The following is a 23,348-nucleotide window of genomic DNA, read 5'->3' on the forward strand; positions in this document are numbered from 1 at the left end:
TGACATAAACTGGCAGTGGCTCGTCCCAAGAGAGAGTACAGACTATCAGAAAGGCAATAAGTCTGTTCCTGAAGAACAATGCCATGTTGGCATGCTAGTTCCATAGTCTTCTGGGAATAAAGTCTTCATGAATTGGGATGTGCAGTCTGTAGTCCCTCCTTGCAGGGGATTGGGATCAGCTGCTGGATATGCAGCCCAAAACATTTCAGTCCATCTATCCCACTTTAGTTGGTTTGACAATTCTCTCAATGAGGGTTGTGACAGACTCAAATTCAGGTGAGGGGCCTACTGTAGGGATCTCTCCACATGTGTCTTTATGACAAATTGTTGTGTCTCCACATTACTGATGACCACTGCACTGCTTTTGTCCTGGAAAATCTTCCCTTAAATGGTCGAGATCCAGCTGGTCAACACTATGGCCATCTGCTATTTGTAAAATTAGGAAATCCTCGCTTCTAGCAGCTTTGTTTGCTGGCAGATAAAGGGGCATTGAATAAGGCATGCTTATGATAGTGTTCCACATCTGAGTGTAAAAGCTCTGAAGTCTGAAGGCATACGTATTGCAAAAATAAGAGTTTATGGGCAACAGCTCAGTTTGGCCTGGAAGTTGTTGGCGACTGGTTTTCCTATGTATACCCTGCCCCATAAACCCTTGAGCCCTCTCTGTTTCATTACAAACAGCTGTGGAATTACCCACATTTTGAAAGGGTAGAAGAGGTAGGATGCAAGAGTAGAATAAAGTAACCTTTATGGTCACTGTGATACTCCTATTTTGTAGACACCTTAAAAGTATCAACACATTGCACCAATCCTTGAGACATCAGCAAAAAACACACCTATAAAGCTCCCTTTATAAAAAGGGTAGGATGCGTATGCCTATTGTGAGGGGCATGCAAGGTATACCACTGCGTTTAGCTCTCCTTTAAACCGTTTCTGACAATAGTAGATACTGCCATGAAGTTGCATAGCACCTACACATTGATAATGGGAACAAGCATAAGAAAGAGACTCCTGGAGTTTGGTGGAAGAAATCCTTGATAAGTGTAGTCACACACCACTGATGTCCAAGAGTCTGAGGTCAATTGGATAACAAAGAGCGAGCAGCCATTACTGCAGGAAGTCGTAGCAGAGTTCATACGCAAATAATAAATGGTTGTGTCATTAACTTACATAAATTCAGTGTCCAGAAGGTTCTGTATCTTTGAAAATAAGTTCATATTTTTCACATGTAGGTCAAAATAAAGCCCAAATCCAATCTAAAGCATTTACTCATCAGTGTACTAGACTGCATACACATGGGGCCTTATAACCAATGTTATGATCAGCAAGGAAGGCATGGGTGTCCTCTACATACCTTGTGAACTATCATGTTTACTATATGCTTTGTTTACAAAAGCCAGGTATTCGGGTGTAAAATAACTAGAAAAAGCTATAATGTGGCAAACTTTCTAATATATGCCTGCTGTGAGTCCTGGTTTCTCAGCAGCCTTTGGGTGTTATGCCCTTTTTAAGCTCTGTGGCGTTTTCTTGCAGATCTCTTCCAGACTCCCTAGTTACCCCCAAACCCCCACCCAGCTACAAACCGAGGTCTCATAGAAAGTCCAAGAGGATGTCTGAAGTGCCATTGACCCACTTAATGTTTATTCCTTGTTAATAGATACAGGAATCCAGGGATTGTGGGTCCGAGGCATGGGAATGTTCAAGCCAGACTCAGTAGGGTTCAAACTAGCCTCACTGTAAAAGGCAATGCAGATGGAATTGGGAAAGCACCTGAATGTGCCTTTTGATGATAACAAATGTGGAGGCCGTATCTTGGAATTGTTTTTTGTGGGCCAAGTTTTCAATTGGCATGTACACCCATGGGGGCTGGGGACTTCTACTGGCACCTCAGAGAAGTAGGGTCTTGGTCCAACCATGAATTTATTATTCTTTAGGGCTCGCCTATTTTTAGTATTTCTTTTTTAGCATTTTAGCCATTTTTCTCCACAAGTACATTTTGCTTATCTTAACAGTATTTATCCATATTTATTTTTAGTTCTGTGAGAGTTGTAACTAATATATTTCCAAAGTTATTTTAGGATAAATGTTAACTTACACACCTTTTGTATTCTAGCACGAGGAGTCGTATTATTAAACTGACTCCTGTGAAAACATTAGCATCACATTACAAACACATGTGCAAGCTTGCACATAATTAAGAATATCTCATCCCTTTCTTAACTGCTGTTATCAGTCTGCACAGAAAGGAATAATTGATGCACTCAAATTAAGTCCTACTTATTGCATTCCTGTCTTTTGTGTGCATGTCTAAAAAAAAAAAAAAAACAGTAAAAATGGTAAAGTAATAGCCTAAATTACGGTATACAGGGGGCTGTAAAGTCTAATAACACAATTCGGATCTGTAGTCAGGGTAACTAACTGCAGCCAAGACTGTTGTTAGGGGGGAAACTGTCTGACCCCCTTGGGCAAGAATTGACCTGAGTTTGTTCTGTGCAATTACGCTGCTAACTTCTTTGAGTTCACCTCCTTGCAAGAATTTATCAGCAGGTTCTCGGTCTTTGTACACCTGGCCACAGACCTGCTCCTCTTTACACCGTGAACAGTGAAGCTTTGACTTTTTAAAGTTAGCTTGCAGCACCAGTGTCTCTCTTGAGTCCTAGGCCTAGTTCCTAGCTTAGAGGGAAACAGCATAAGACCATTCATGCCAGATCTCTCCGTGGGCTGGTGCATTGTATTTTTGCAAAGTTCAGTTGACCTACAACTATTGGCTGTATGTGGCCAGCTTTTATCTTGCTTTAGAAGGCCCTTCCAAGTAGCCAGAGTGTAAGGTATCTTCAAAACGTAAACTCTTCTCTGATCCAGAGAGAGTGGCTCTTCCTGGGCTTTTCTGGAAGGATGGTGTAGGAAAGTGCCCCTTCTGGAAATGGTCCCCCCCAACTTTGTGTGATTGAACACCAGACAGTCTGGAGAAGTACCACCTTTAAAGGGTGACCGTCTACAGCTTTTGAATAAGTATTAATAAGGATAATGACCTGGTAGCTAGGCCCGAGCAATGAGTACATACTCAGGAGTCTTGGACATCCGAGTGTTATGGGATAATATTATGGGATAACAAAGTATAAGACTTGCATCACATGTACAGCGAGCTATGTAAACATGGAATGTTAACTGCACTGCCATGAGTCCCCCGAACAGTGTGTGACTGCAGGGTGACACTCCCACCACTACCCCAGTTTTGGAGAATATATATTGTGAAGCTCTGGTAAGAATCTGGATGATAACAAATTTCTCACGCTGGGTGAAAGGTCTCATCTAGATCCACAAGACATATTTTCCTTGCAGCAATTACCAAGGTGTTACTGAAAATGCACAGACATTGCCAGAGTTAAAAGATCCACCCCCAGATAATAGGTAAAAGGTAGGGGGGGGGGGGGGGGGCACTGAAAGACTAAGGTAAGGGATCTTATATCCTGATGAATAAAGGCCCTTTGACCCTGAGGCGAGGGTGTTTAAGAAGGGGGTTGAAAAATGTTGATGGTAGCAGAGAGGGGATCAGGGCAGTCATTTCCCAATGTTGACCCCTCATATGAGTTTTTAACCCTGCCTAGAGGAGCCCACAAATAAACTCAAGAAGGGTACCCTTAGACAGTTTTAACAAAAGCTTCACGTTAGATCCAGTCAAAGGATAGGGTATCAACCCTCACCAACCCTTGCTCCACTCTGGATGTTGGCCTGCACCAGAATGTTGTAGCATGCCCTATGATGAAGCATACCACTATGTAGTGGGTGAGGGCACTTTTAACACACTGCTCGGGATCACTGACGAAAAGGTTGGAAGGATTACTTCTAAAATTGACTCTTTCCCGTTTTGTATGTTGATCTTGTAGTTAAGAGGTAGGACAAGGGAAGAGAGATGCCGCTCACCCTTACTTTAGCAAGTGGATAGGTGTGGTGCATTACCAGGCTTTTAGCACCCCTAAAGTGGGCAGCCTTATGTGCTCCACGTAGGAAGAGTTCCACAATCTTGTTTTTGGTGGAACTAGAATCTCTGGGACAGGCTTATGCCCACTGCCTATGGGAAGTGGTTTTATAGGGGGTCTAGACACCAGAAGAACAGATTTGTCTGACTGAATAAAGAAGACCTGAAGAAGTGAGAACTGTGGACTGTTGGTGGACATTGGAGCAAAACCCTGCCTGCTTACCTGCTCCTGTCCCAACAGTTGCCACAATTCAACTGTTCTGCAGCTTTGCATTCTCCAAAAGCCTTGGAGGACCTCCAGCACTTCACCAAGGTGTCATCATCTTCCTAGAAGTGGAGGAGCCACTTTCCTTCTCCCTACAGACAAAAACCTCAATGTCCGGTTCACGTTCTGCTGACCACAGGGTCCAACGGAGAAGCAGCCACCCAGGAGGAGGTCACCAAGCTGCAGCAGAACCACCAGTCTCCCCAGCAAGACCCCAGGACCTACCAGGGTTGTTCTGTACAATATCCAGGGTACCGGACCCCTAGCAGCAACCAATGCTTGTTTGAGTCCAGACCGGACTCCAATGCCGCAAACAGAGACAAGCCATCAAGGGACGTCAGCATCGCAGAGGCATCACCAAGAGTGGACAGGCTGCCCTGTTTGGGTCCCCTCCTTGCAGGTCCACCCAAAAATTGCGGGGGCCTTGACTCAGGAGCACTCAACGATCGAAACTCACTGCACCCGAGCTCCACAGCCCAGGTCCATGACAAACAATGGTGTTCCTTTGCTCCCAGGGCCTCCACCAACTGAGCCCCAGGTTGAAATCTCCCATACTTGTTCCCAGGTGCCCCCCGATGTCTGTTTCCATGCTGCCACCCTATAAGACAACTGTGCAGTGCGCAAGGCACCCGACCCATCCAGCACCTCTGCACCCGAATTACATAGGGCTGGTAAAACTGAACTGCTGGTGTTTCTTGTGACCTAGTCCCCTAGCACCCCTCGACCCAAAGGGTTGAGAATCGACTGCAAAGACCCCTATGCAATAAAAGTACTTTACTCAAAGGTAGTCCCTTTATGCGTAAAAGTGCAGTTGAGTGCATTGTTATTTGCAAAAGTAGATACACTGCAACAGTACTTACCAGTTTTTCTGAAGTTGAGACATCATATAAAATTAAATATATTTTTCTAAACATTGGTCTTGAGTTTCTTCTTGTCTATGTGTCACATTTATTGACTATTTGTTCAACAGATGCTTAGCACTACCCTTTGATAAACCTAAACTACTCACGCTCGCTACCACAAATGAGAGCATCTGGAATTATTATTTTGACCCCTGTAAACCAATAAGGGTCGTCTAGACTATCTGCATAGTGTCCCCTTCTTACATTCGGTACATTACATAGATAGTCAGCTTCCTACAGACAGAAAGAGGGTGGTGACAACTGGTCGCCTGTGTATTTAAGTGTAAAGTTTCTCTCTAGTGTGTTACGCAGGTGTGTTGCAGCTGGTGGTGCAACTTCGAATGCACTCTCTAACCAAGAGAGTCCAAAGCTCTGTTGTTTAACATCAGAAAAGTCTAAAGGACAATCCAGTCGACTTACACGTTGTCAAGGTCACTATTTCGGTGGGGGAGGGAAGAGGATCAGTTGGTAGGCCATAAATATCAAGCTTGAAGAAGGTGTGAAGCCTGTTTAGCTAGTCCAATGACTTTTATGCCTACAGTCTTTTTATGATTATTATACTGTATGTTGTCCTGTAAGAAGCGTAGAAGGTCACTCTATATTGATATTATGTATATATTCTCTTGATTGTTGGGTTTGTCATTTTTTTAAATATATACTACCTGCCCTCATCCAGGGCTCTCACTGTCTCTCTTATCTTCCAGTCTGACATGCTGAGGTCGCTTGCTACCACCAGACCTACAGTGAACACAGAAGATCTGCTGAAAGTGAAGAAATTCACAGAGGACTTTGGGCAGGAGGGTTAAGATATCTATCATAGGGTAGTGGGTGGGAGGGGCATGCCTTGCAGAAGTAGAGTGTTTACTTGCCAAGACCGCAGCGCCCAGTTGTATGGTGCCATGGCTTGGGTTATTTTAAGCTCACTACTAAACCCATCTCAATGAGAGATGAAATGTCCTCTTCTGTCAGGACCTTAAATGAACGTGAAGAGAGAGGCGGATATGTTTCTCCCTGCTGGCATCATGGGGGAGGCAGACAAAGCTCGCTTCCAGGACCTTACTGACCCATGCTGTCTGCTCCAACCTCCGGGCCTATTTGTGAGGATGGCATCAACCAGTGAAACAGGAGCTTTATCCTGACCAGTATCCCACAGCCGTATACTGAACAGGACTGTGCTCTGGACTTCCTCTCAACCTTCTCTTGTTTACATACTTGCTTTAAAAAACAAAAAAAATGTTGCCACATTTTCTCTTTATCAAAAATATTTATTTAAACGACATCCTCAGAAGGAATGTTTTTCAGAAACTGAAGTGAGCTATAGCTACACAGATTTAACTTTGTGAGACATGTCAAAAGATAAGTTGATAGCTCTGCAAGGCATTCTCAAAGTTTGATGTTCCGAACCCCAGGTTTGCATTGCTATCCTTGCACATACAGTCACTACAGGGTTTTTGTTTTTTTGGGCTCAGTGCACTGCCTCCAACTCTAATTGTGCTTCGGAACCTGTTCATTGTGGATTCGCAGATGCTTGTTATTTGGTTATGAACCTCTTCTATCCTACCTCTTCAAGAAAATGTTATACCCTGTCACCATGCACCTCTGAAGGCCCTATTTCATCCCTCTTTCCCAAAACGCCATTCTATGCTCTTTTGGAAGGGTTTTGAAACAATGACTTGATCAATTTGGAGCTGCACGTCTCCATTCCCTGAACTTAAAGGCCTCTTTTTTTTGTCTGATTGGATGGGTTCTCCTAAATTTTAAAACCATACCAATTATGTTTATTCCCTTCTCTATTCTTTCATGTGTGTTTTTCTCCAGGAATCCGTCCTCTCTCAAGCTGACATGATTTTTACAGTGCTTCCTGCTTCCTTTTATGTTTTTACGTAGATGCCAATCAGTATTCTTGCCTGAAAGCCTATGCACATCTCAATGCTTGCCCTTCCATGACCCGGAGGTCTAGCATGTCACATCATGTCATCAGTTTGTGCCTTCATTAGATGAAGCTTTCATCGGTGTAACAGTCTTCACCCCTCTCTGTTTATAAACACAATCCCATTTTTATTCAATATATGGCTCAAAGCATGGGTGGATACGTCCCTTGATCTTGGAACAGTACACATCCAGACAACTAAGATTTTCTTGTGTGCTTTCTCAGTAGTCTTGATTGATACTGATGGAAGGTGGGTGGTATAACTTTGTGCATCACTGCCTGGTCCGGTGGTATTAGCGAACTGTTCGTGCCCCAGACATTAGCACCTGGCTTTGTTATATGCATCTTACTCCATCTAAGCCCTACTGGCCTTTCGGAGGCAAAGTGGGTTGAGAAATCTTCTGATTTCCCAACTGGCTTATCTGCCTCGATTATGAACCCATTGATTTGGGTGGTTATGGTTGTGTCAAGGGTGGAATAGTGTGTATGCTTGAGGATTCCTCTATGTCCCGTGATTGCTGAGCCATGGACTGAATGGATTGACTGCACCATATTCAAAACCACCTCTTGCCAATTTCATCTAGAGCTGCAGCCCGTGTAAATTTCCTTTTCATGCACTAAGAAAGTGTTAGTTTAGGTATGAAAGGTTGATATAAATATATTTAAATAAAATCAAAATGAAAGCTTGGTTTATATTTATTGATACACGCAGTTTGATTTGTTATTTTGAAAGTCTTAAACACACTGACACATGAGTAAAATGTGGGACACAGGGACTAAAGAGATTCATAATAATATAATGTGCACCTGATTCTGCTGTCTTGGAGTTCATCTTTTCTGTTTAACCTTAGTTCAAAACTTAGGCTAGGGCGAGGTCATTGTCCTGCGGTTCCTCCCAAGGATCCCACTTCTCTTGCTTCTTAATCAACATTTACGTGTGTTCATAGCCAAGCTACTCAACCAGGTGTTTGCAGATGACACACAAATGGACTAGACATCTTTCATATAATCCCACTGTAACGTCATGCTTAAACAATTCCCTCCTCTGGATAAAGAAGAGCGTCCTTTTGCATGAATGGTGACGATACTGGGAACCTTGTAACGAGACGAACGGATCCTGACCCTCTTTTTTTAAAGTGTCCTATGTCAAGGAACCTGAAGCCCTAGAAATCACTCACTGAAAAAGGTAGGAGGCTTGGGGTACATTTTTTTATTTGAACTCTAATTCGCTTCCCCAGTTCATCACATTGGTCAAAAGTACCAATCTCCGGCTCTCTCTGCTCTCACTCCTTCAAAATGATCACTGGGTGGAGGTAGACAGAACTGTTGCCATGGCATGTGTGGATTACTGCAACATAATATGAAAGGTTTTACCCAAGAAACTCTTCAACCTCTACAAACCTGTCTACTTTAAGCCCACTCTGAAAGCATTTCACTGGCTTCCAGTAGGATATACACTCAATTTTATGGGTCAAAGGCCCAGAGTCACTGTGGAAAAGTGCCTAACACTCGAGCACAGCCAGAAACCTCCACTCAACTTCCATCCATGTAATTCATCAACAATCATTCAAAAGCAGGCAGATCACTGGAAATGTAGGGCACCAGATTGTGGAATGCCCACAATCCCTATCTGAGATCTAAAAGGTAGTGTGTACTGTTATGTACAATTCACTATAAATAAGTAGGTAATGATATCAGAGCACTAATGAACAAGTTACTTCATGTAATGCACTTTCTGGTGGATTCCCTATCTAACTGCAGATTCCTGGGCCTGTGAATATTCCTCGAGGAATCAGATTGCCTTCATCAACTTAAAAGCCATACTCCTGCATGCCTGTAGGTGGTGGTGTGCAGCTCCGTGCCAACGCTGTTCCACTCCAAAAGTGACAACCGAAGCCGCATAAAGGGCCTCCCATGCAGGCTATCAGTTGCTTTCAAGGCTGTGTGCACCTTGGACACTGTGGTCATTGGCAAACTGGTATGAACAATGTGCAGATCGCTAGATTGGAACCGTTTTAGATGAGAAGGAGTCCAGGCCACAGAATAGGCAAGTGGGAGAGTTAGTGAGGAATCTGCGGTTAGTGTACCCACCTGAAAGATTGTTACTGAAGATAAGTAACTTGTTGTTCTGATGGGTACTTCTAACTGCAGCTTCCTCACCTCGTGAATAGATACGACAGAAGTACCTAACAAAGATGGTGGGTCTGTGAACAGGGTCAGACCAAAAAAGTCCTGCAGAACCAACAGGCAAAATGCCCCTCGATTGCATTCACTGTAGAGGTAGTAGTGCTTCGTAAATATGTTTGCTGAAGACCATGTAGCCACTTGACCAATGTCTGAGACAGGCACTCCGCATACTAATGCAGTGGTAGCAGGTTTGACCTTCTGGGAATGAGCAGCAAGCCTTCAGTGAGTTGCTTTTTGACAATGCTTAGCAGATCTTTATGCAGTGAACAATCCATCGGGAGATGGTCAGTTTTTGCACTGCTTTATCCTTCTTTCCTCTAGTAAAACCCTACAAAGAGCTAATCGTCAACCTGATGTTCCTTGGTACAATTGATACATAAAGTCAATACTTTTTTTGGGTCCAACCGATGGAGTCTCTCTCCCTCCTCAAGTTATGAAGAGCAAAGACCGCTGGGAGGATGATGGCCTGGCCGACAAGGAAAGGAGTAACCACTTTCGGTAGAAAGGAAGCTTGAATCCTCAAAACCAACTTATTAGGGGAAAAAAAGGTGGTTTAAGATGGATTTACATAGAGAGCCTTCAGTTTACTTGCACATCTAGCTATTGTTATGGTGATAAGAAAGGTTGTCCTTAAGGTCAGAAGTCTCAAAGAAAAACTGCAATGGCTCAAAAGGGGTGCACATCAAGAAACTGTAATGCCCAAGTTGAACTTAAGCTTAATGTTCAGAGTTTTAGTGGAAACAAATGTTGCAAACCTTTAAAAAAAAAAAAAAAAAAAAAAAAACCTCATCACAACAAGTTATTTGAATAATGAAGGCTGATCGGGCAAACTGCAAGGAAGCTGAAAGAACTGATAAGTATCCTTAACAATGCCCAAGGAAAGTCCAGAGACAGAAGAAACAGTAAAACTTCAGATACCTTTGCCTGTATAGGGTCAGTTTGTTGGGTGCTGTACCAATCCACGAAATTTGTCCCAACGGCTGGCGTACTCTAATTTTTAGTATAGGGACGCCTCGTCGCCAAGATGACACATCGACCTCGAGGTGCAGGTTGAATGAGGTCAGCTGTTGCCGCTCAATCTCCAAGCATGGAGTGTGAAAGCCTGAGTGCAAAACCCTGTCCGGCTGCTGCGACAGAATATCCTCCCAAAGTGGCAACTTGATCAGAGGACAAATGTTTAGGCCTAGATGTGTAGGTACCACATTCTCCAGGCCGAATCTTGTACCACTAGGATGATTAGGCCCTGGTCGTCTTTGATCTTCTTCAGAACTCAGGGCAGGGGAGACAGTGGCAGCAAGGCATACAGACGTACTGAGCTGCTCTCCAGATGGAAGGTATCTCCAAGTAAGAGCTGCTTTGAAAACTCCAGTACACAGAAGTGCTGACATAATTATTTCTCTGCAGTGGTGATGAGAACAAGCCAGGGCTAACTCCATAGCTGGAAGTGGGTCCATGCCACCTCTGGGTGCAACTAACATTCGTGAGCCATTAGGCCCCTGCAACTCAGTTCATCCGCTGTTGCATTTAAAGATGCCGCCAAGAGGTTCACCACCAGAGAAAACCCTTGGAGGTCCAGCCAATTGCATTTGTACAGTGCCTCATACAGGGCCCAAGACCCCACCCCACCCCACCCTTCTCCTTCCAGTACCCCATGACAATGAAAATGTCTGTGAGCACCTGCAACAGTCTCTCTTTAATGCTGGGCAGGATGGTCTTCACTCTAAGTAAATCACCCTCAACTCACAGGAGTTTCCAGAGGTCTCTGATCTCCATGTAAGCTTGGCAAACCCAACAGTGATGCATTCGTAACTGTGGGTTCTGGGTGGGGTAAGGAGAGTGACCTGACACTGACCCAATCTTAGTTCAGTAGCCACCACTGCAGATCTTTTGCAGTCTACTCCAAAATTTGGATACAGTCTAACAGATTTCATTGATGAGCCTACTGAGATTGTAGGTCCTACTGCAGAGGTGGCACATGCTACCTGGCATACATCACCAGCAGGAGGCCAGCAACCCCAGCAGCTTCAATCACCTGCACCGAAATCCAGGACAGAGGCTGAAACATCCAGGATCATAGACAGAATGTCCTGGACTCGCCATTTCTGAGGAAAGGTACCAAATCCTACCATATCCAGAATGGCTGAGATGAAAACGAGCATCTGAAAAGGAGTCAGGTGTGCCTTTCATATGTTGATAGCAAATTCCAACGATCTTAGGAGGTTTGCTGTTGTTTGGAGGTGGTTTATGACTGGCAATTGAAGACTGGCTCACTCAAGGCTGTTGTCCATTTAAGGGACCTCCGTAGATTTATTGCGACCACTACTATCACTTTTGTTAATACACAAGAAACGGCTAAGGAGACAGCTGGCATTGATCATTCTCAGAGCTAGTGGAGGAAAAAATTCTCTTGACAAAAGTTTCTATTCATATGGACACACGGTCAGGAGAAGTGTTAGGGAAAGCATTTGGTTTGACCCTGCTGGTGGGCGTCCGTACTACTAGACTCTCCACTGCGGGATGTTGTGTTAGGAAGGCAGGCTCACTAGGTGTGGGGTGGTGACGCCAGGCAGCCTCAGTACCTACAAGTATGTCTGGAAGTGCCTCTTTGAATGGCTACAGTGGCTCATTTGGAGCCAGACCAGGCAGTGGCACCACCATTAAGAAGTTAGTTTTCACTTCCATGGTTGGTAAATGTAAATCTAGCACCTCTGCTCCCGCCCTGCGCATCCCTAAAGGAAATGATGCGCTTTCTTCTGTTGGACCCAAGGGACACACTAGGCAAATATCTTAGGAAGTATTAAGTCCACTGGCATCTTGAACTGGTTATAATTTGTCATGTTGGGGAACATAATCACCCTTTCATCATAATAATAATTTTCTGAATCTGTGCCAAAAAGATTATGTAGAGTCTGTGCACTACCATGTGGCTTGGGAAAGATTTCAGAATCAGAAAGTAGTTTCGTGCCAGGTGTGACTTTGGTCAAGGAGAATTTAGTTTGGAATCTGATAGCATTGTAGTCTTATATCCTTCTCTGTTGTTGCTATTGGTTCAGGCAGCACCAGTGAGGCAGATAGTGCTGGAGCTGAAACATCCACCGGAGTAAACCCAGTGTTGGTCCTGCAGATTCTTGCGGCCAGAGAAAGCTGGGAAAGTGCAGAAGATCCACATCATAGCCTCCCTGAAAGCTCTTCTATTTGGTGCACCGTCACCAACAGACCTGGAAATTTAGGGTGCATCGAGATAAAACTCTGAATCAGCTCCGATGGCGATGGGACTGAGATAGAGAGGCACTAGACGCACTTGCGCCCTCTCTGGAGTTTGAAAGTAGCAGAAAGGGGCTGTTTCCCACTTGAATTTCTTTGGCTCACTCGAAATCTTCGATCACAATTAAGATCTGCCACGTGAAGGACTTCGACAACAGGACCCTCCTTTTTGTCACTGCAGTCTCATCTTGTGCTTGACAACAGAGTTTGGTCTCACATTGCTGTGTGGCCTTCGAGTTCATCTTGGCGCAGTCTCCACAGGCACTGGAGCTGTGGTCCAACCCTAGGCACCACAAACAAACTTTGTGAGGGTCTATCACAGACATGTTAGTGACAGTCCATGCACCACTTGAACCCTCTGGTTTTAGGGGGTGGCATTTCCCTTGCTTGCTGGGTGCATTTTGAAGAAATCTCTAGTTAGGGACTAGGGTGAGACCCTGAATCCAGGTCTGAAAGCCCAGAAAGATAGGAGCTGATGTCAGCAAACTGGTTGCTTTTATAGGCAGCCCTGCTCCTCACTTCTGGAGCACATCAACTTTGGCGTGGAGCTGCACAATGCCACTTGGTGGCGTGCAGAAGAACTACTCTGAAAGTTTCTGGATTCAGTCTGATGCCTGAGGATTATTCACAGAGAAAGGAATCTACAGTTAGAAAAACATTCTTCTTTGAAGGTTTTTTCTATCTTGTATGAGCAGTGGAAATGCATCTGACATGCAGGTGACCAGGTTTATTCAGAGTAGGACTAACACAGCCTTTTATCTAGGGTCATAGCTATCTAAAGTTAATACAGTAGTTGTGATGGCAATAAAACCCTGGATGTGAAGGACTTACTGCACCCCTAATTGTAGCTCTCTTTAGCATCCCAGCCAAGAAGCAGAGGGACCTACTTTCTTTGTTTGCAGTTGCTCAAAAAATGCCTCAAAGTAATCTTTCGTATTCTTTGGGGTACCTCCTATTCTAATGTTCTGGTGCCTTGAGTGATTTTCAAAGTCCTCAAGGTGTGGTTTTTACTTTCGGAGTGCAGGAAGTTCATGTCTCAAGGAATCAATTTTATCTTCTCGGGCATCTCAAGCTGCTTCTAGATCGACCACTATTTGCCCTGTGGTTGATATGTCCTGCTCAATATCTTGTAGCTCATTGGCAACAGCTCCTCTTAGGTTGGTAATATCCTTACTTATTCCCCTGGCTTAGACATCTATAAAGGATCGGGTGAGCGGAGGCTTAGAAGCCATATCCCCTTTTTGTTCTGTCCCTGTGGTGTTCCAACGACGGGCCAAACTTCGCACGTGGGTCTATCTTTTGGGACCCCCACTCTCGTCACGGTTTCTTGAAACTGTGGCCCATATTTATACTCTTTTTGCGCCGCATTTTGATGCAAAATCGGCGCAAACTTACAAAATGCCATTGTATTTTGTAAGTTTGCGCCGATTTTGCGTCAAAAAGCGGTGCAAATGCGGCGCTAAAAAAATATAAATATGGGCCTGTGTTTCTTATTCCCACCTTGCTGGTTGCCATTATATCTTGAGCTCCCAGGAAAGTGGTTACTCGAACCACGTAGCTAGAAGCTGCTCCCTTCCCAGTGTTAAGGTAACGCTGCATCCAAGCCCATCTTCTCAATGCGTGACCCAGAGGCCTTTTTACCTGGACCCCAGGCCTCAATCCTTATGCTTTTTACTGTTTGGGACACGCAATGCAGACACTATTATTTAGTGTGTGGGTGCGACAGTGGGGTAACAGATCATCTTGGCGGTCTCGCAGCCCTGCAAACCTAGTGTAGCACTCCTGCAACGGCAACAAGTAAGGGAGAATACAGACTGCACCTTACCCAGCTCCTCGCAATAGTTGGTCCACTACTACCCGAGCTGCGCCTCCTCTCTCAGCCCTTGGGCAGAGTTCAGGACCGCTGAAATCTTACCCTCTTTTTCCCGGCACTGTTGTGTGCTCAGTGGCTGACGCTGCTCCTTATGCTGAAGTCAGATGGTTGCCATCAACGTCTCTCCTACTCTCCGTGCCAGACACTGCCTGTCAGTGGGTCTAGAAGCTCACTTTTAGCGCCTCACTAATGGCAGCCGCCATCTTGGACCCCACCGCGGCACTTTGCACAGGTGCAACCCTCCGCCTCGCTACATTTCTGTTTTCCTAGTTCCACAGCCATCTGGAGTGTGTGCGAGAGCCCAGATCGATGCTCTGTGGAGAAAAGGGGGCTCCACACCTTCCTATAGGGCAGCTTTATACCGAGGGTACGGGCGGAGAGGAGAGACACACCTTATTAGTCAGCGGCTATCTTGACTCAGCCCCTTCATCGATTTTAAAGTCTTTTTTCTTTTCCTCCTCTTTAGCTAAAGCAGCCTATGCTTCAAGCTCTATCTGGCTGTATAACGCTAAAGTACAAGTTACTTACCTTCAGTAATGAAATATCTGGTAGAGACATATTCTAATTGCAGATTCCTTACCTTAGAATTTCCCCCAGGCGTCAGACTGGATCCGGAGATTTTTCTTCGAGCAATACCCTTGCGCGTCGGGCGTCGTAATGACTTTAGGCGTAGTTTTCAGATGCCACCTTCACGCAGTGATGTCAGTTTCTTTTAATTACTTTCCACGCCAAAGCGCAGAGCCGCTAAGGACACTGAAATTGGTGCGTCAGAGCTAAGGACCTGAAAGGGGAATCCCTGTCCCTAGTAATCAGTTTGCAAGCGAGGAGGATGGGTTGGCGGTATGGAATCTGCAACTAGAATATGTCTCTGCCAGATATTTTGTTACTGAAGGTAAATAACGTGTTCATCTGATAGAGACTTCTAGTTGCAGATTCCTTACCTTAGAATAGATACCCAAGCAATGCCATCCTCGGTGGTGGGCTGCGAACCAAGATCATACTAGAAAGTCCTGCAGGATCGAACGACCAAAGTAGCCGTCCCGTCAGACCTGACTGTCCAGGCAGTAATGGTTAGCAAACATGTGCAGGGATGCCCACATAGCTGCTCGGCAGATATCCAGGACAGGAACTCCGCTTGCTAATGCAGTGGAAGCAGCAGTTGCTCAGGTGGAATGAGCACGCAAGCCCTCAGGGGGTCGCTTCTTGGCCAACGTGTAGCACATTTTGATGCAAAGAAGCACCCATTGAGAGATGGTACGTTTTTGCACTGCGTTCCCTTTTTCGCACCCACATACCCAACAAAGAGTTGATCGTCCACCCGGAAATCTTTAATACGATTAAGATAGAATGCCAACGCTCTTTTTGAGTCCAGACAATGGAGTCTTTCCTCCTCATGGATAGGATGTGGCGATGCGTAGAAAGTAGGTAGGTTGATGGAATGGCCTACATGAAAAGGCGTACACATCTTAGGAAGAAAGGAAGCCTTAGTGCACAACACCACTTTCTCAGGGTGCACAGACAAGTATGGAGGTTTAGATGAAAGGGCTTGAAGCTCACTCACCCTGCGAGCAGAGGTGATAGCAACAAGAAAGACAGTTTTGAAGGCGAGGAGCTGCAGTGGACAATTATACATTGGCTCAAAGGGAGTGCACATCAAATAAGTAAGGACAAGATTGAGGTCCCACTGAGGCATGATAAATGGCGTGGTAGGAAATAAATGGGTGAGGCCTTTTAGGAGTCTACTCACAATAGGTGATCTAAAAAGTGAGGGCTGATCAGGTAACCTAAGGAAGGCCGAAATGGCAGATAAATACCCTTTAAGGGTGCCCAAAGCAGAGCCCTGCTGGGCCAAAGAAAGAATGAACAGAAGAACCTCAGACAGAGGGGATCAACAGGTTTGTTGGTACACCATGCCACACATTTATTCCAATGACAGGCATATACAGTTTTGGTTGAGGGATGCGTGACTGCCACGATAACATCACAGACTTCGGGTGGAAGATCAAAAGTCGTCAACTGTCGCTGCTCAATCTCTATGCATGAAGGCGGAGCTTGGACAGGTTCAGGTGAAGAACCGTCCCCTGTTGCTGCAACAGAAGATCCGCCCGAATAGGCAGTCTGAGTGGAGGATCGATGGATATGCTCAATAGCTCTGGATACCAGACGATCCGTGCCCTGTCCAGAGCCACCAAGATGACTTGGGCCCAGTCATTCCTGATCTTCTTGAGAACTCTGGGCAGAAGTGCTAAAGGCAGAAAGGAGGCCGGAGTCCCACTTGAGATGAAAAGTGTCTCCGAGCGAGTACCGCCTGGAAACTCCAACACGCAAAACAGCTGACATTGCGCGTTCTCTGCGGAGGTGAACAGATCTAGCCAAGGCTCTCCCTACTGCTGAAAGAAACCTTGCACCACCTCCGGATGGAGACGCCATTCGTGATCGGCAGCATCGATGGCCGAGTTTGTCCGCTCTGGTGTTGAGGGAACACGCCAGATGTTGAGCCATAAGGGTAATGCCCTGATGTTCCAGCCATGTCCAGAAGCATAGAGCCTACTGACAGAGGTTCCAGGACCCTACTCCGCCCTGTTTGTTGCATTACCACATGGCGGTAGCATTGTCCGTGAACACCTGCACTACTTTCCCTTTGAGAGAGCGAAGAAATGTTTTCAACGCAAGCCTGATTGCCCGGAGCTCCAGAACATTGATATGAAGCCCAGACTCTGCTGGGGACCAGAGGTCTCTGATCCCCGCCTCTCCCATGTGGCGGCCCCAACCAAGAAGTGACGCATCTGTCACTATAGAGAGATCTGGTTGGGGAAGGGGGAGGGGATCTGCCGTGGACCCAATGCGCCTTCGAAAGCCACCACTGCAGGTCTTTTGCAGTCCCCTCTGAGATCTGGACCATGTCGGAGAGATTCCCCTGATGTTGCGCCCACTGGAACGTCAAGTCCCACTGCAGAGCCCGCATATGCCATCTGGCATGTGTTACTAGCACGATGCAGGAGGCCATGAGTCCCAGCGGCCTCAGTCAGTCTCACCGAAACGCAAGACCGAGGCCAAAAGATCGGAATCATAGCCTGAATGTCTTGGACTCGCTATTCGGGAGGATAAGCCCGAAACTGCACTGTGTCCAGAACAGCTCAGATGAAAGGGAGCGTCTGAGAGGGAGTCAGGTGTGACTTCGGCAAGTTTATAGTGAACCCCAGTGTGTGCAGGAGGTTCGCCGTAATCTGAAGTTGGGAGCCGACTTTCTGGTGCGAGTCCGCCTTCACCTGCCAGTCGTCAAGGTAGGGGAAGACTGAAACCCCTAACCTGCGCAGATGAGCTGCAACCTCCGCCATCACTTTCGTGAACACCCGAGGGGGCGCTGGTAAGGTTGAAGGGGAGCACTTTAAACCGAAAGTGCTTGTGACCTACCTCGAATCATAGGTAACGTCTGTGAGCAGGCAGGATGGGAATGTGGAAATAAGCTACCATCCAGTCTTATGTGTCCAAGGCAGACAACCCTGAGCCAGGGTGAGCATTTTGAATGTCTCCTTCTTGAGAAAGTAGTTCAGGTCCCGAAGGTCTAGGATAGGACGTAAGCCCTTGTCCTTTTTCGGCACCAGAAAGTAGCGGGAATAACAACCACGACCTACTTCGGGCATAGGGATGTTTTCTATAGCTCCCTTGGACAAGAGAGCTGCGACTTCATGGTGGAGAAGTGCCAAATGATCCTTTGGAAGGTGACTGAAGGATGGAGGCATGGCTGGAGGAGCAGATTCGAAAGGGAGGGAGTAACCCTTTTGAACAATCTGCAAAACCCACCTGTCCGTAGGGATGGATCGACAGTGGGGCAGGTGATGAATCCTGCTGTCAACTGGATGGGAGTGAGGGGACGGACTAGGAGGGTTTGGAGGCTGCAGCGGGGGCAGAGGTGGACTGGGCACACATCTGGGTCCCTGTCCCACTCTGACGTAGGATTCCGTGTCCCCGGCCACGCAGAGGCTGGACAGCATGGGTGGCATGGTGGCTGGGAGGATGACGTGACAGAGAGCCCCTTCTGTGGACACGAAAGGGGTGAAAAGCTGACTATTTGGGGGGGGGGGGGGGGCGAGGGGCAGAGGAAAGGCCAAGGGACCAAGCTGTAGCCTGGGAATCCTTGAATCTCTCCAAGGTCGGGTCCGCTTTGTATCCGAAGAGGCGGGAGCCATCAAAGGGCATGTCCATGAGTGACTGTTGGACATCCCCAGAAAACCCAGAAGTACACAACCAGGCGAGGGGTCGTAAGGCTACTGTCAATGCAACTGATCTGCCCAGAGAGTCAGTCGAGTCCAGCCCACAACGGATGGTGAACTTTGCCACATCTCTCCCATCCTTCACAGCTTGGGAGACAATAGCACAGGCCGCCTCTGGTATCTGCGGCAGGAATTGCGCAATCGTATCCCACAAAGAGTGGGTACAGCAGGCCAAAAGGCATGCGGTGTTCACAGACCGCAGCGCAAGACTGGAGGAAGAAAACAACAACTTCTTACCAAACTGTTCCAGTCTTTTTGATTTCGTGTCCGGGGGTGCGGAAGGGAATGCACCTGAAGAAGAGGAAGCCTGGATGACAAGGCTCTCAGGAGTGGGGTTTTGGGACAGGTATTTAGGGTCGTTCGGAGCAGGCCGATGGCGGTGTGCGATAGTCAGTTCCTGAGCGCAGTCCATAGATGGGTCATCCTGGTTTTCATAAGGGTCCAAGGACCCCTCCAATCCCTCCCAAAATTCATACCCATAGGAAAAAGGATCCAAATCTGACCTGGGGCGAATAGGCCCCATTGAAGACAAAGGTGGCGTCAGCCGACGCCGTTCCGAGACTGAGTTGTCGAGGATAAGGATTGATTCAACGTCGATAGTGGGCACTACCGACGGGAGCGTCGACAATCGACCCGGCGCCAGGGAAGGTCTCAAAGGTGCGACCGGCGCCAGTGCGGATCCGGAGGTGACCTCGGTGGCCAGAGCCAAAGCCGCCGGCACGGAACCCGAAGGCCCCTCAACCGAACCCCTTGGGCCCGAAGGTGCTGTAATGGGGTGGGTCCGCCCAAAGATGAGGCGCATAGACTCATAAAATTCTTTAAGTTGGGCGGGGGTCGCTCTGGCTCTGGAAACTTGGGGAAGCGCGGAGCCGACCCAGATGCAGGCTCCACAGACATACCTTGAGCGTCGATGCTCTTCCTGCATCGCGTCAGCCGAGCAATGGGGCAAAGTCGGAGAGCAACGGGATCTCTTTGACTTCTTCTTGCCTTGACCCGAGGATTTTGAAGAAGACGAGTGGTGATGGCTCCGCGAACGGTCTCGAGATCTTCCTCTTGAACGAGACTAAGACTTACGTGGAGTCGAGTGCCGGGCCGCCATTAGCTTTAGGGACCGCTCCCTCAAAGCCTTTGGGTGCGTGGCCTGGCACTCGGAGCACAACTTCGGATCATGGTCGCGCCCGAGACACCAAAGACAAACCCAATAAGGATCCGTCATTGACTTCGTGCGGTGACAGTCCTCGCACGGCTTAAATCCAGTCTTCGGGGACATCATTGATGCACCAAATATCTCACTGGAAAACTCGACAAAACGGTCGAATTCGGTCAAAAACAGACCAGGGTATCTCTTCTCCGGATCAGCGTGTGGCGTGGAAAGAAAAGAACTGACGTCACTGCGCGAAGGCAGCGTCTACATACTACTCCCAACGTCATCACGGTGACTGACGCCCGCGCAGTCGACCGACACCACCTACTGACGTGCAAGGGTATTGCTCGACGAAAAATCTCCGGATCCAGCCGGACGCTTGGGGGAAATTCTAAGGTAAGGAATCTGCAACTAGAAGTCTTTATCAGAGACACGTTATAGCAGCTGGAACCAATCACCCCGGACTCTCCTGCGATCTTGTATGCCACTTTTAGGACAAGATCTCTTAGGAATCTTCTGAAGTATATGTATATACACAGAGTAGAAATTACCATGACTTCCAGGGGTGCTGGATTTTATATTTGAGAAGAGGAGTTTTGAGGTTAGTACTTGTGCTTGGAAACTAAGTGCAATACTCTCTTCAGTGAGTGAGGCAGCAAGGTACTCCACTTACACACAGAAGCCATTTCCCTACACATATTCCGAAAGAATATTAGCATCACTTTTGTATTGGCCCCTACACTTACTTCCTTTCCTAGACTTGCCAGCTTTAAAACTTGGGATTCTGAAAACCTGCATACTGTCTTCTTCCAGCCAGCAGTCTTCTAAATAAATTACTCTGCTGTCACCCGACTAAGTCTAGCCATTACCAGCTCACTGATTAAAAGGACTCTGCACTAGGAGCACGCTAATGAAAGTACCTCCAGCATGCTTTGTAAAACTAGCATGGAAATTCAATCCTATCAGGGACTGCCATGTTGGATCCATCCCACACAGTTAAGGTCCATACTTTTTCTCCCAGCATTGGCCACAAGTGTTAAGGGCACTAGCCTTGCAACAGGCCAAGACCTTGACCTACTGGCCAAGAAAGTCAGTTTGAGAAAAAAATATACCTTCCAGTGATGCCGTCTGAGGCAGTCCTGGGGCATTCAGGGGTTACTGCCCAGAGTTTTATTTCAATACAATAATTTCCCACTGGTGTGGTGCCCTTTAACTGGATATTAGGCGCCCAACCTTTTTTGCTGGCATCAAGGTGGAGCAAGTGAGGCTTCCTTTAGGAGGTATTAGGTGTTAGAGATTCAGATGCAGAATACCACAGTAAATAAGTTAGTAAACCCCAGCCTGTAATGGGTAAGTATAAACAAACATGTTAACTATTTTACACAAAATAAAATGTGATGTGATATTATCACAGATGTTTTTATAATGCACTCTGTCCTATATTTTTATGTCACATTGACCTTGTTGGGTCTTCTACCATAGTGTTTCTAAATAGTTCCTGGATTTTGCAGCCCATGGCCTAACAGAAATGATCAAATATTGCAATAATGCTATGATATGGCTGGCTAGCTCCTTCCATGGCTTTGTTTCTGGGTGCAAGACTAGGCTAGTGTTACTTCTCCTCTACCTATTTGCAGCATTCAACACTGTTCACCATGATATGCTAAGCATTAGATTGAAAAAGATAGCATTGAGTGAACAATTCTAAACTGATCATTCTAATTCCTGGGCTATGTATCAACTCTGTACCATCATTCAGTGCCACATCTTACAGGAACAACGAAGTAGTTCCTCATGGCTCAGTCATCTTCCCACTACTCTTTAACTTTTACATTAGGCTCCTCCTAGAAGTAATCAAAAATGCACAATCCACTTGTAAGTAGATGAATGATAATGACACTCAGTTAATCCTTAAAGTGCAGAACCCTCTAAACCAACACCTTCAAAATCAAGGGGCATGTCTATCAAGACTTTGAGTCACTCTTGTGCCATGCAAGGGTGCCCAAGGTCGACCAAAGCTTAAATGAGATTTATCAAGTCACGCCTTTCGTGGTCCTGCATGATTTGCTAAACCTTGAGTAACGCATGGCAGCACAAGTCGCTGTCTTGTGCTACCCAGTGGAAGGGAGGTGTTCTATGAATAGAGCATGGATGTTCCCACGCATCCACCCATGGATTCTGACACATTCCCATTTTTACCAACACTGATAGGTCTTGGAGTGCGTCAGAATTCTACTCTTCCCCACCAGAGAAGCAACAAGGAGAATGTATCTTAATTTCTCCTTTTTCTAAATGTGCTGTATTCTGCAGCACACATAGAAAGAGGAAAATGCCTCAAAGGATTATTTTTGTGCAGGAAGGTGTCCCTTCCTGCACAAAAATAATCCTGCCTGCAATGCGGGCACCCTTGCAACATGACGCAGGGGTGCCTGCGCTGGTGCTAGGCAGCCTAAAGTGCGCCAGTGCTAGGAAAGGACAGGAATGTAATGGTTATTATGACACAGTCCTGCCCTTTCATGCAGCAAGGTCGCTTGTTATCCTAAAGTGAGGAAGCTGGAGCCCTTTCACCCAATAAAAAACATGGTATAAGGAATTATGAACACCAGCAACAACCTCGAAGGAAACTAAACAAAATCTAGAGATTTTAGTTAACTGAGCCTTAATCTATGATCCTGCAGGTATATCAGTGATAAAATCGACAGTCCTTATCATGAGAATTCTACTATGTACTTTCCAATTCTAGGATTCCCTAAGAAGGTATAATGAACTACTTCACCTGTGGTGTCACAATTGGACTATGTCAATGGCTTATGCCGTGGAGTATCAGTTTGAGGTATGAAACGCTGACAAAGATTTTAGAATGCAACAGTAAGTCAATTCCTTCAGGTAGCCCTTTGAAACCACCCCTCTCCTAAATGTACCCATACACTGGCTACTGACCCCCCCCCCGATGAACTACCCTCAAATTCTCTGTATTAAATATATAGCAAGGCAGACCGTTTTGTGAAAACGAAACTTGAAAGATACTCTGAAAAAAGGGTGCTATATTCTAAGTTAGCACTGAACCTCATCATACACAAATACAAGCAAAACATGATGTAAGGCTCTTCTGCCTCAGTCCAAGCAGCTAAATTATGGAATTCACTTTCAGTAATGATACAAGACGTTGTGAGTCACTCAGAATTCAGGAGGATGACGTCTTGACTTGTTCCTACTTTAATACATCAGAGGCATCTGACCAGTCTCTCAAACAGTCCAGAAACACAAGAACGTCCATGGTGTACCTGATGAGTTAGAGGATGCTTATGTTTAAATCACAAATAAAAACTTGCAAAAAAATTAAATTACTTATTCATCATTGCTCAGTATACACCAGCATTACTATTGCACGTCGGATAGAAATGATAACCTGCTAATAGATTATACCGTACATGGTAATTAAGTAATCACAGCGGACATGACAGTATTCCTGACTATAAATTGGAACAACACACAAATGCCCTCATTATGAACACAGCGGTGTTAACTGC

General features: G+C 46.2%; 1 protein-coding gene across 3 annotated transcripts in view; it reads left to right on the plus strand.

Moving 5' to 3' along the window:
• The window catches only part of VPS4A (vacuolar protein sorting 4 homolog A), a 258,219-nt gene that overhangs the window by 180,571 nt on the left and 54,300 nt on the right, over positions 1 to 23,348 (plus strand). The window contains exon 11 of one of the 3 annotated variants that reach the window (XM_069216771.1): positions 5,851 to 7,759. The exons of the other annotated variants lie outside the window; for them this stretch is intronic. Coding sequence (XP_069072872.1) covers positions 5,851 to 5,952 — 102 coding nt within the window. The 3' untranslated portion in view covers positions 5,953 to 7,759. Of the gene's footprint in view, positions 1 to 5,850; positions 7,760 to 23,348 lie in introns of those variants that run through there. 3 annotated transcript variants of the gene reach the window in all.

The sequence above is a fragment of the Pleurodeles waltl genome, chromosome 12 (assembly GCF_031143425.1).
Source record: "Pleurodeles waltl isolate 20211129_DDA chromosome 12, aPleWal1.hap1.20221129, whole genome shotgun sequence".
NCBI classification, from domain to species: Eukaryota; Metazoa; Chordata; class Amphibia; order Caudata; family Salamandridae; genus Pleurodeles; species Pleurodeles waltl.